The following is a 12,776-nucleotide window of genomic DNA, read 5'->3' as shown; positions in this document are numbered from 1 at the left end:
ACATTTGGATTCCCTCTCTCCTTTAACCCAAGGCAATGTTTAATTTGACTATTAAAGAAAAATACCTCATTTAAATTCTGTATTATAAAAGTAACATGTTTTTTTATAAAGCATAATCAAAACAATCAGAAGTGCATGAAATAGAAAGTGAAAGCATCCCTACATGGTTAAAGTTTGATACGTGGCATTTTAGATTCTTACTACGTATATATATAAATGATTTTTATACATATATATTTTTTTAAATGATTCATGTTATATATATTGCTCTGTAACTTGTGTTTTCTCCCCATTTGGGTGTAGTTTGTGGACATCTTTTCATGTTAGTTCACAGAGTACTGCCACTTTTTTTTTTTTTTAGCAGTTATGCAATATTTCAAGGATGTGGTGTAATTTACTTAATAGGCCCCTACTCATGGACACTTGGATGGTCTTTCAAAGGGTAAATAGATGTTCACAAGTAGGACAGAAAGGGACAAGGGACGACTCCATCTGAGTTGTCAGCATGTGTTTAGGCTGGAGAGTAGTATATGCTTCTAGATAGCAATTCAGTATCAATCAAATACCCATTACGGGGGCCAAGGGAAGCGAGGCCAGCTGAGGAAAGCGTCACAGACTACTCGGAGGAGTTGGGATGTTTTCCTGCAGGTGGTGATGGCCAAGGGTGGGGGCACTGAAGGATTTTGATAGAGATCAGATTCATATATTTCCAAGAATACTGAGACAGCTATGGGTAGATGGCGTTGAAGGAAAACTAAAGACAGAGAGCCCATCTGATCTGGGAAACTACTCCACTGATCTGGGCCAGAGAAGATGGGTAGAGCTGAGCAGCACAGGGCCAAGGTCATGGGCACTGAGAGATTCAGGATATATTGGCAGGAGGGTGGTAAGATGTGGAGAATGGTTGTAGGAAGGGAAGGAGAAGAATGGAATCTAACATCTGAATCTAGCCTAGGAGACTGGCTGGATGATGCTGCGGTATCCAAGATGGGAAAAGAGGAGGAGGAGGGAAGTTAAGATGCTGACAAGTTCAATTTTGTACTCTCTTCCCTTTGTTTTCTATCTCCCTCCTGATACCTCAATAAAGGAGGAAACCACCCTTGCTGGCTTTTCTGTCCCCCCAAATTATGCCTGATGATCCCTGATGTTAATGACTTGACCAGCACCCCCAGGAGCACTCAGAGCAAGTTGGGTTTTAGATGTATGACTGTGGGTTATTTAAGCCTTAGATTTTCCTTCCTCACTTTTATTTAAAGGACAGTATGCTATCACCAGTTATCAGTTGTGCATATACTTGAAGTTTCAAAGTTTGAAGTGCTGACAAAAGCTTCTCCTTGTTGTAGGGTGAGGAGAGGTCTTCAGGGGTCTTGGCCTGAGTGGTCACAGGGGCACCAGGAGCCCAGGACCACTTGGCTGGTTCCAGAGCAGCTGGGGCAGGCCGGAAGGCACACACTCCTATTTGCTTAGTTACAATCAGCAACGGCTTCTTTGTGTAAAATGGTAATGAGGCCATTAGGAGAGGCTCACCTGAAGTGCAGCCTTGTGAGTCCAAGGTAATTAAACACCTCCCGAACGAAAGCAAAAGGCCAAGGAAGGTTAAGTGAGGAATAATCTGCGGCACAGGTGGCCCAAGGGCTTTGAGGAGACAAAAGAGAGACACCGGCTTGTACTGTTTCAAAGGATGGAAATGTCACCCTCGTCCTGGGAAAGGCAGGACTTTTATTATTTGGAGGGTGAGAAGTGGGCAATATTTTTAACATTTTAATAAAGCATATTTCTTTTTCACATTGCTATTTCAAGTTGGAGGTCCATGACAGACTGCCAGGGCACTGAGTGGCCTGTGCTGCTTCTCGTGAGCTCTCACCACTGTGGTGCTGGGGCGCATGTGTGCCAGAATCGGGGGGCAGGGGCGGGTCACAATAAACTGAATATTTTCACCCAGGTGTCATGACAGACTCCAGGCTGCTTCCAGAGGAAAATTGTTTTCCTTGGCCCACGTCTGAGTGGAGATGGGGTGGCCGCCCCCTCAACGCATGTTCCCGTCCCTTCTGACTTAGCCAAGAAGTAGATCATCCCACCTTCACTCACTAGATTGTCCAAGCATGTGGCACGCCCCTTGAGCAGCAGCACAGGATTTCTTCCCCTACACTCAGTAAACACGGATTCTTTTTATTTTAAAAGATTTGGCAACAGAGGATTCTTGCCATTCGGTTTCTTGCCTCAGAATCTCTGCTGTCTCCACATAAAAGCTTATACATGAATGTTTTTAGCAGCGTTAATTATTATTATTAATTAATATTATTAATAATGAAGCTGATGAAGAGATAAAATGTGGTCTTTCCATAGGATGAAATATTATTCAACTGTGGAAAAGAAGGAAGTACTAATAAGTGCTACAATGTGGATGAAACATGTTTATAATAAGCAGTATGCTAAGTGAAAGAAGCCAGTCACAAAAAAAAGACCACCTATTGTAGGATTCCACTTGTAAGAAACGTCCAGAATAGGCAAATTCATAGAGACAGAAAGTGGATCAGTGGTTACCAGAGACTGGGGTGAGGGAGGAGGGTGAGGATTAGTGGGGAGTGAGAAGTACCTGCCAGTAAGATGGGTTTTCTTTTTGGGGTGATGAAAGTGTTCTGGAATTAGATTATAGTGATAGTTCTACAACATTGTCACTATACTAAAACTACTGAATTATAGATTTTAAATGAATGAATTTTATGATATGTAAAATATATCTTAAGCTATTACAAACCCCTTATCAGAAGCTTGGTAATAAGAAATAATGTCCATGCAGCATTTCAAGAGTATATGTAATCCGGGCTTCCGTGGTGGCACAGTGGTTGAGAGTCCACCTACCGATGCAGGGGACATGGGTTCGTGCCCCGGTCCGGGAAGATCCCACATGCCGCGGAGCGGCTGGGCCCATAAGCCATGGCCTCTGAGCCTGCACGTCCGGAGCCTGTGCTCCGCAACGGGAGAGGCCACAACAGTGAGAGGCCCGCATACCGCAAAAAAAAAAAAGAGTATATGTAATCCATCCCAGATTCTTAATATTTTTAGGTTCACAGGCACCTTTAGGAACCTGAGGATAGCTATACAGCCTATACCCAGAAAAATGATCATTACTCATTCATATTAAAAATTTGTAGATGATTCATGGACCACCTGCATCTAATTTCCTATTTCATCTTTAAATTTTACCCTAAATTTTATCCTTAAATAATGTCAGGCCCGTTAGGTAGTCCTATATCTAAGCCCCATATAGATTTCTGAAATGTTCTCTTCATATGTCACCTACATGCTTAAAAACAGTCATTAGCTTTACCTTTATCTCAAAATGAAGGAAAAAATTTCGTAATGTATTCACAGCTCTTTACCCCTGCCTTTCCCTCTATCCTCATTTTAAGCCATATTCTCCATTCTCTCCACTGAAGCCACAGTTCTCCCTAGTCTCTGAACTCCTCCTCACTACAGTGTCTTTGCAAATGCTGATCCCCGTGTTTGGTACACTGTTCCTTCCCCTCTTTGCAAGTTAATTACTTCAGCTCATCCTTCAGATCTCAGTCTAAGCCTGTTTCTCTCTGGGAAGCCTTCCTTGACCTCCTTGGTGAGCTCTATCACAGGCTTGTCATGGTAGCAATGTCATATGTATTGGTATTTTCTTCACGAGAATATAAGTTTAATGAGGGGAGGACCCTTGTCTGGTTTTGCTCACCATTGTATCACCATTGACTCAAGGCTACCAAGTTGCACAATTCCAGGGACACTTTTCACATGGAACATAGTGTGAGTGGTGTGCCCAGAAGTTGTGCAATATGGCTTCCTGAGATGGATGGCATATTGGAAACAGACCAGGAAGCTTAATGTAGTCTCTGACGTTGAGGGCAACAACCGTCATGTCACACAATCTTTCCTGCATTGAGGACTCATAGGAAAAAATCTCTTTTCATTCTCACTTTCAGGAAATTTTGTGTTCATGTGTGCAACTGCTTTGGACCCAAAGAATCTCACAACTTCTCATGTTTCCCTTTTTGCTTCGCCATGACTTTCTTGTCTATTTTGTTTTAATCTGTTGGGTGCATATCTGTAAGCTATATAAGTGTGTTTCTGTAAGTCTATATAATGACTATTCCTTTAGAATATGAGGTTTATAATAATATATTATACATATTATATATGCTTTATATATATTTAATAAATATATAATTTATAGTACATTTAATAAATACATATTTGAGTATGAGGTATATTATAATCTGTTATAAATAAGCCATTTATTTCTAATATTTGTAAGTAATCTGAAGAGGAAATGGAATTGGAACTAAAAAAATTTGTGTAGTTTGGGCTCAGATTATAAGACTTCAATTACTATTCCAACTTGGTCACTTCTTGGGTTTGTTACTAGGCATGTAATATAACCTCTCTGAGACTGTTTCACCCTTGTAAGATGGGAGCACAATCCCTTTTCTACAGGATTGTTGAAAGAAGTAAGAAAATTTATGTGAAAGCAATTAACCTGGCACATTGAAACTGCTTAGAAAGTGGTTTTGTTTTTGTTTTTATTAGATACTCCCTAATAGGAGCAAGATTTATTTAAATTTCAAAAACCTGCCCCAATACTGAATGTGTGTTTGTTCTCCCAGCAGTTGATGTGTCAAATCCATCCCCATCCTGGGGGTTCTCGAGCTCTGTGTGTGCTGGGTGTAGCCAGCCATCCTCCTCCGACCCTGCCCTCAGCCTCTCTCTCCTTTGTGTCACCAGATCTCTTCACTGAAGAACCGGCTGAAGAAGGTCTCCACAACAACTGGCGATGGTGTGGCCAGAGCCTTCCTCAAGGCCCAGGCCGCTTTCTTCGGCAGCTACCGAAACGCTCTGAAAATAGAGCCGGTGAGTAGCTTCTTGGCATGTCATGAATCCATGTTTGGTCAGGGCCACAGGAAACCTGCTATTCATCTGGTTGTTGAATTCACCAAAAGAGGTTGTGTGTGTGTGTGTGTGTGTATTGGAGGGCTGGGGGAGTGGCCTCCCCTCAAGCTACCTCTTAGCACAAGGAAGCCGAGCTGCCCTGTGTGAAGCACTCTCTGCTCCTGTGAATGTTAGGGCCCCTCCCCTCCCTGGTCAGTAGCACCCTCTGTGGGTCACAGTGCTCAGCACTGCACACACACCTGCTCTCACTGAGGAGTCCAGTAAGCCTGTGAGGTAGCAGTGATCATCTCCACTTGACAAATGGGGAAACCAAGGCTCACAGAAGCAACGACTTGCTGACCAGTGGAGGGGCCAGGTAGGTCGGCCCAGTGCCCATGCTTTCCCACTGTGCCTCAACGCCCTTTTCCTGCACGGGGACCTCTACTCCACACTTGAGAAAGCAAGGCATCCAGGGAGCTCACTTCTTAGATGTTCCCAGAGTGGTCTTGATGTATTGACTACAAAGTATACTGAGGACTGGGGAAAAATGTCTTCTGCCTCCATGGCCCTTCAACCTTTCTGAGCCTCTGTTGCCTCATCCGTGAGGTGATTAGTTATAGTGTGGATATGAAGACACCAGGTCATCCCTAAAACCAAAGAAGCTACCAGCTCTCCCAGCTTCAGTGAGAAGCTGTCATCGGATATCCGCCTCCTCGTAGGCTCTTGGCCAAGGAGAATGGAGAAATTGGCCCAGGGACCTGGGTCGCTGCATAGGAGAGGACATTGGAGGGGACCTTGCTGACAGCCCTTTTCTCTAGGGAGCACGGAGCTCCATTCGTCCTGAACAGGCGGAGATGGCAGTCACACTCAGCCTAGTCACAGTGGCTGTGAGGGACCAGCCCAGGTCGCACTGCCTGTAGGTCAGGATGTTTGTTTTTGTTTTAACCCATAGCATTTTATTAGATTAAATGACAGAAGATGAGTAGATATCAGGCAGTGCATTTCGTGTGCAGACTCTGACAGTGACTCTTGACCATGCTTCCTCATAAGCCACAGTTATACCTTGCTAAGTACTTTTTCACTATTATGACTCCATTGCGTGTGTAAGTGAAGCACAGAGTGATAGCAAACACCTTGTTTTCCCTTCACCCAGGGCGCATGCTCTGTGAAGTGGCTGGGGCAGTGGCTGCTCAGGGAGCAGCAGCCTAATGCCACCTTGTTCCTTGTCTTCCATCCAACACTTGGGCCTGACTCGCTAGGCTGCCTCAGCTTCAGGCAATGTCATGGTCACATAATAGAAGGGATGCACTCTCTTTGCTTCCTAAGAAATACTTCCCTTAGGTCCTAAAAAGCCCTTCAGCTTAAAGCAAGTTTCTCACATCCTGCTTGTCTCCAAGACAGATGGCTCTGATTCTTTGTCCTGACCTTGGGCCCATCCAAACCAGTCAGGTTCAGTGCTGTTTTGAGAGCTGGTATAATTCAAGGAAAATTCTGTCTTCTTCCCATCTTTAAAGTGAGAATGGGACAACTGGCCCAGTCCTTTCCTCAGGCTGCTGGGAACTGATAGACATGAAGTATTTCCACTCTTACAATGACATCATTGTTGTCATGTAGACGTCTAGAATCCAGAGGCTGTTGAGTCTGGTGCATATTGCTGGGTGTATGATCCGGGCAAAAGTTGCTCCTCCAGAGAAGTTTATGGTTGTACTTGCACTTGGCTCTCAAAGGCATCGGATTTAAGGATGGAAGTCCTGGAGTTTAAAGCCTGGCTCTGTACTTGGGCACTTAATCTCTCTGAACTTCAGCTTCTTCACTGTGAACTGAGAATAAGCGTACCTATCATTCTGCATCTCCAGATGGTTATAAGGAGCTAGTGAGCCATAGAACCTCTCACAGGAAAGCTGAAACTTGGAAAAAGAAAGACAGCAGCATCCCTTCCTGTGGTGGGCATGGGGTTATCTGACTGAGCAAAGGCTTGGAGGCAGGACCCTTCATGGCCCCTTTGTCTGGAGTCATGGGTTTGGGTGGGGAGATGGGGCTGCAGGAAAGGTTGGAGCCGGATTTGACAGAGCCTTGGATGGTAGGCTAGGAGTGTGGGCAGAGATGAGGTATGACTGAAGTCATGTTTGACCAGTAATCCAGTGCTGGACTGAAAAGGAAACTGGAAGCAGAGACTGGGGGACGGCTGGGGAACTCAGAAGAAAGCCCTCCAGTGGTTACACCAGGAAAAGGTACCACGAAGAAGAAATGACTAGATGAGTCTAGAAATAGAAAAAATATGGGAGATGAGGGGCAAGAAATGTCAAAATATCTCCCAAGATTTGGATCAGGAAGAGAATGATGATGCCCATAGTAGAAAAAAGGGGAAACTTGAAGTAAAGGTGTCCCCAGTAGCAGATTTATAATGATAAAAACATGGAATGGACTAAGTGTCCATAATGATAAACAACTGGTTAAGTAAATTAAAGTATATCCATATGATAGAATATTATATAGCCATTAAAAGTAGCATTTTGAGGATAGGCTGATGAGTTTGGTTGTAAACATGGTACATTTCATTGAATTTTAGCTGTCATTCCATCATAAGATGTACCACTATTGCATGTATCATTAAGAAAGGGTGCTGCCAATTATAATTGAAGGATGCCGTCAATTGTAAGACATCCAGATTTCAGAGATGTTAAAATGTGAAGAAATTTGTGTCTTAGAATCAGTGAAATAAGGCAGACTTGTCGTGCTTTGGTCTGATTTATCTGTACTAGAATGGCTTTTTTCTGTAAGGCCAAGAGGGAAGCCAGAGGGCCTGAAAGTTTCTGACCAAGCCTCACCATGTTATCTAGATGGTTTTTAAACCATAGATTTAATTATAGCCAATTTTCCTCATCTAAAAAATGGAATAACAACACTTCCAATGCCAGATTGTTTGTGAGATTAATTAAAATAATGACTGCACAGTGCATGTGAGCTCAAGAAGGGGTCAGGGGTTTTAGAGTCAGGCCACATGGTGGGGGTGGTGCATGGGGAACGGTGACTGGGTGAGCCTGCTTGGGTGACAGGCAGCACAGTGCTGAGGGGATAGGGGCCACATTGTTTTTAGTTGTTTCTCTGATTATTTAAAAAAAACAAAAAACCAAAAAAACCCTGCTCTTGGTTTTTAAAAAAAAAAAAAGGTTTAAAGTAACAGGACTAGGGACTTCCCTGGTGGCGCAGTGGATAAGAATCCACCTGCAGTACAGGGGACACGGGTTCAAGCCCTGATCCGGGAAGATCCCACATGCCACAGAGCAGTAACAACTATTGAGCCTGCACTGTAGAGCCCGCCAGCCACAACTACTGAGCCCGCGTGCCACAGCTACTGAAGCCCACGCGCCTAGAGCCTGCACTCCACGACAAGAGAAGCCACCACAATGAGAAGCCCGTGCACCGCAACAAAGAGTAGCCCCCGCTCGCCACAACTAGAGAAAGCCTGCACGCAGCAATGAAGACCCAACGCAGCCAAAAATTAAATTAAATTAAATCTTTTAAAAAATACAATAGGGCTTCCCTGGTGGCGCAGTGGTTGAGAGTCCGCCTGCTGATGCAGGGCACATGGGTTTGTGCCCCGATCCGGGAGGATCCCACGTGCCGTGGAGCGGCTGGGCCCGTGAGCCATGGCCGCTGAGCCTGCGCGTCCGGAGCCTGTGCTCCGCAACGGGAGAGGCCACAACACTGAGAGGACCGCGTACTGCAAAAAAAATAATAATAAAATAAAATAAAGCAACAGGCCTAGAAATGAGAAAATACCCATAATCCTACCATCTGGAGTTGAGATAACATGTTAACATGTTTCTACCAAGGTTCTAGGGTTTGGGGGGGATTTTATTTTGTTTTGTTTTGTCTGTTTGTTTTTGAGCCTGTTTTCCTCATCTTTTTTTAAAAATTTTTATTGGTGTATAGTTGATTTATAATGTTGTGTTAGTTTCAGGTGTACAACAAAGTGACTCAGTTATACATATACATATATCCACTCTTTTTAGATTCTTTTCCCATATAGGCCATTACAGAGTATTGTGTAGAATTCCCTGTGCTATACAGTAGGTCCTTATTAGTTATCTTTTCTATATACAAGGGGGAGGGGGGATAAGTTGGAAGATTGGGGTTGTTTTTGTTTCATTTCGGTTTGGGGTTTTGATTTTTTACTTTTAGTTAGTTGAGATATTCCTGGCAAACCAATCCAGTTCCCTGTTATTTAGTTTTGTCTTTTAGTGTATCGTAAGTATTTTTTCATATCATATAGAAACTCCTCTTTTTTTTTTCTTTTTTTTTGCGGTACGCGGGCCTCTCACCGTTGTGGCCTCTCCCGTTGCGGAGCACAGGCTCCGGACGCGCAGGCTCAGCGGCCATGGCTCACGGGCCCAGCCGCTCCGCGGCATGTGGGATCTTCCCAGACCGGGGCACAAACCCGCGTCCCCTGCATCGGCAGGCGGACTCTCAACCACTGTGCCACCAGGGAAGCCCTGAAAACTCTTCTTAAACATTGGCTGCACATCTCCCATCAGGTGACCCCAGTGGGTCCCAACTCTGGCTGTGGATCAGAATCACCTGTGGGGCTCTTAGAAAGGCAGATGTCTGGGCCCTACTCACAGAGATTTTTATCAGGTTCTTGCCATCTGAAACCAGTGCCGAGGCCCACCACATTATCCCAGCACTGGTCCTTTTGATTGTCAGTAACCTTTCACCATCTTGAACCACACTGTGGTGAACATCTTTATATAAACCTTCATTCCATGGTCTGAATTATTTCCCTTGGCAGCATCCCCAATGTGGTTTTACTGAGTCAAAGGACCCGAGTACACTTAAGGCCTTCGATTCATAAAGTAAAGGAGAAAGCTGGTGGCCAGAAGTGGTTGGTAGCCTTGAGGGGAGACTCTGGGACAGGTCAAGTGGAGAACAGTCCGTGGCTGAGGACGAAGACTGCCTGCAGGGGCGGGCTGGGAGGAGCGTGTGGGCACAGAGGGTGCCAACGGGGCACACCGCACAGTGCAGCCTGGGGGCTTTTCCCACCTGGGCCAGCGGGTGCCATCATGGGACTTGGGTCACTGAAAAGTCACAGGGTTTGGGTTTTTTAAAACATGAAACATCACAGACTCGACGGTGCTCCTTTCTGCTCGGCTCTCGCAGGACCCCTCAGGAGGAGCCAACCCCAGCCCAAGAAGCAGAGATGGGCCACAGCTCCTCCGCGGCCCAGAGCTTGCTTGAGATTTTCAACTCCTTGGCCTTTTTTTTCTCTCCTACTGGAAAAAATTTAAAACGCAGCTGGCTGGGGAGTTATTTTCTTTCCCCTGCCTGGAAGAGAAGAGGAAGGTGGCCCCCTTGCTGAGGCCCGGCCATGTGCCAGGTGCCAGGCTGCTCTTCTCCGTCCGTGCCTTCTGCCATGTGCCTGTCCCAGAGCCAGAGGACCTTTGTGGGCTCCCCGGTAGGGTCTCTCTTCAGGGCCAAGTGACCTATTCCTCCCGAGGATCAGAAAGTGAGTCTCCTACCTGCTCGGCGGCCTCCAACAGGCTTCACCCCCGAGTTGCTTTGCATCCGTAGTCTCAGTAATTCCCTGTGACTGCCCCTTGCTGTCCGCGTTACAGATTTGGGAGAGGGGCTGAGGTTGCCTTGACTTCCTGGCAAGTAGCAGAGGCCAGGAATCGGACTCAGGTCGGCCTGACTCAAAAACCCAGGTTTCTTCCACCCCACCCTCTCGCCTGCCTTTGTTCTGGTTTCCTGGTGTTCCACGTTAACAACTCTTTCTCTGCATTTCCAGCGCTGGGCATGGGTCATAGCATAGCAGAGGCATCAATGCATGTATTTTGGAACAGTGGTTGGAAGGATGGGTGAAAGAAACGGAAGAACAGAGAAGTGTGTGGGGCCGGGTTTGGCCCTTGACCCCTGTTCAGTACATACACATTGCTCCTGCCCTGTCTTTAGGCTTTGGAGATTGGTCCTGCCTGGCAGAGGGGAGAGTGTAGGCAAATCAGAAGGGCATGTGACCCATTTTTCAATCACTCAGAGAATATCAGGTGCAAAGCCCAAGGTATTTAACAATATCGGCCAAGCCAACTTGTTCTTCTCCACTTAAATGACAGAACCACAAGCAGCCAGGCAGCTCCATTTGGAAAAACCCCCTTTATCCGTGTCAAGCGACAGCCCAGGCTCCAGCTCATTTATTTAGGCCTTTCTTGCTCTCTGACACGCCTCCTAGCAGTTGCCAGGCAACTCTGGGAGTAGCAGTGTGTGTTAGGGATTAACTAGTTAGGGCTGGGGTCCTTTTTGGCAGGAAGGGGATAAAAGACAAATGATTTTAATTGCTAGGCCAAGCATCCTTTCTCTGCTGGGTAGAAGATTGCAACTTTGGGAGGATGTGTATAGCAGTGTGGGTCTTGAATTTGCCTCGAGTCCCCTTTCTCCCTCCTAGGGAGAACGAATGAATTTTAGAAAGAATCTTACTTTACCTCACTCCTTTGTTTAAAATTATATCATCTTGAAATCTGAATAAGACTAAACCACCACCCTCTCTTTGGAAGACACAGTGCCCTCAGTTTTAAAGAACTTTCAAAAATAGAATTGTGTGCTTTAATTGCATCCTTTTTTCTGTCCATAGTTTCTTATTTCATAGCTCATGGCTAGGTGGAATCATCTTAAGGCAGTGCCTGTGAAGGTGCTTTTCCCATGTTTGGCCCATTGCAGGTCCCTGGTGAATGTTAGATCAAAGAGCAAAACTGATGGGAATTGGTGCTTTAAGATGCATCCTCTTCTGTGCCAGTAGCTGTGGAAAGGCCAGTGTAGATGGAGCACTGTGAGAGTTGTTTATTCAACAAGCTCGTGTGGCTCTCTCTGGGCCAGTGTGCTGGCTGGGCTTCCCCAGGATGCATGGAGCCCAGCCCTGCCCACAGGGAGCGATGGCCGAGGTGGGGACAGGAAACTGGCAGTCAACATCAGTGCCGCGAAGGAGGCTGTGAAGGCAGCAGCCAGCTCCTCCGGTGCTGCTTGCTTAGTCCTTCCCAAGAGGCCCGGCTTCCAGTTTTAGCTGTGGGTACACTGGCCTCATCCACCATACAGCCCCTGATTTGTCACATGATTCTGCTGAGTCATATTTATCCACCCAAAACCCTTGAAGAGAGAGAAGTTAAGATAAAAGCAGATTGATAGCCTGGCTTACAAGCATGAATGGACAGGGTTATGTTGGGGCAGGTCAGAAAAATACTATATATATCTCTCTCCTGGTTGAGTAACACCATTGATCTCATGGTTTAAAAAAAAAAAAAACCCAAACTATATTTATATGTTTTTAGTGTAACAGAAGTAGAAAAATATGTACAAACTAGAAAAAATAACGCTGTAGTTCCACTGAACTAACGCAACTACCTCAACTACAGTTTGTGTATTCTTATTATTTTTCATTATGTCAAGCTTTTACAAAGTTGCTTTCAAATCTAAGTTAAAAGTTTTTTTCTCCTCCATTTAACATTATTACATCCTAGGCTTTTTTACACGGCTGCAGAATAGTCTATCAAGTACAGCTACCTTAATTTCTGTAAACACTCTCTCACGTCGGACCTTTAGATTGTTCCCAGTTTTTTGAGATTATCATTAATATTTCCACCAGACATCTTTGTGGATAAAGCTTTGATATGCTTTATTTCGATGTCTTCTGAGTAGAAGAAATACAAGTCTGCATGCAAGAGCCTGACTTTGGGTGCTAACTTGTCACAACATGGTTAGGAAGCAGATTTCTGTTGACTCAGCCTAGGAGCAGCTCAAAATGGAAAGAATTAAGAATGCTTCGTGGTGTGCGCTCCCTGCCCTCCACAGAGGCAAGCAGAGTATACCCAGAACACATA

At 45.3% G+C, this 12,776-nt stretch overlaps 1 protein-coding gene across 6 annotated transcripts in view; it reads left to right on the top strand.

Moving 5' to 3' along the window:
* DENND1A (DENN domain containing 1A) overlaps positions 1 to 12,776 on the top strand; it is a 494,445-nt gene that overhangs the window by 340,668 nt on the left and 141,001 nt on the right. For all 6 annotated transcript variants that reach the window (XM_079927842.1, XM_079927841.1, XM_079927840.1 and 3 more), the window contains one exon: positions 4,768 to 4,893. In XM_079927842.1, the coding sequence (XP_079783968.1) occupies positions 4,768 to 4,893 (126 nt within the window). The remainder of the gene's footprint in view (positions 1 to 4,767; positions 4,894 to 12,776) is intronic.

Source organism: Stenella coeruleoalba, assembly GCF_951394435.1.
Source record: "Stenella coeruleoalba genome assembly, chromosome: 7".
NCBI classification, from domain to species: domain Eukaryota; kingdom Metazoa; phylum Chordata; class Mammalia; order Artiodactyla; family Delphinidae; genus Stenella; species Stenella coeruleoalba.
Note: the sequence above shows the minus strand (reverse complement) of the source record. Positions and strands in the feature narration are given on the sequence as shown.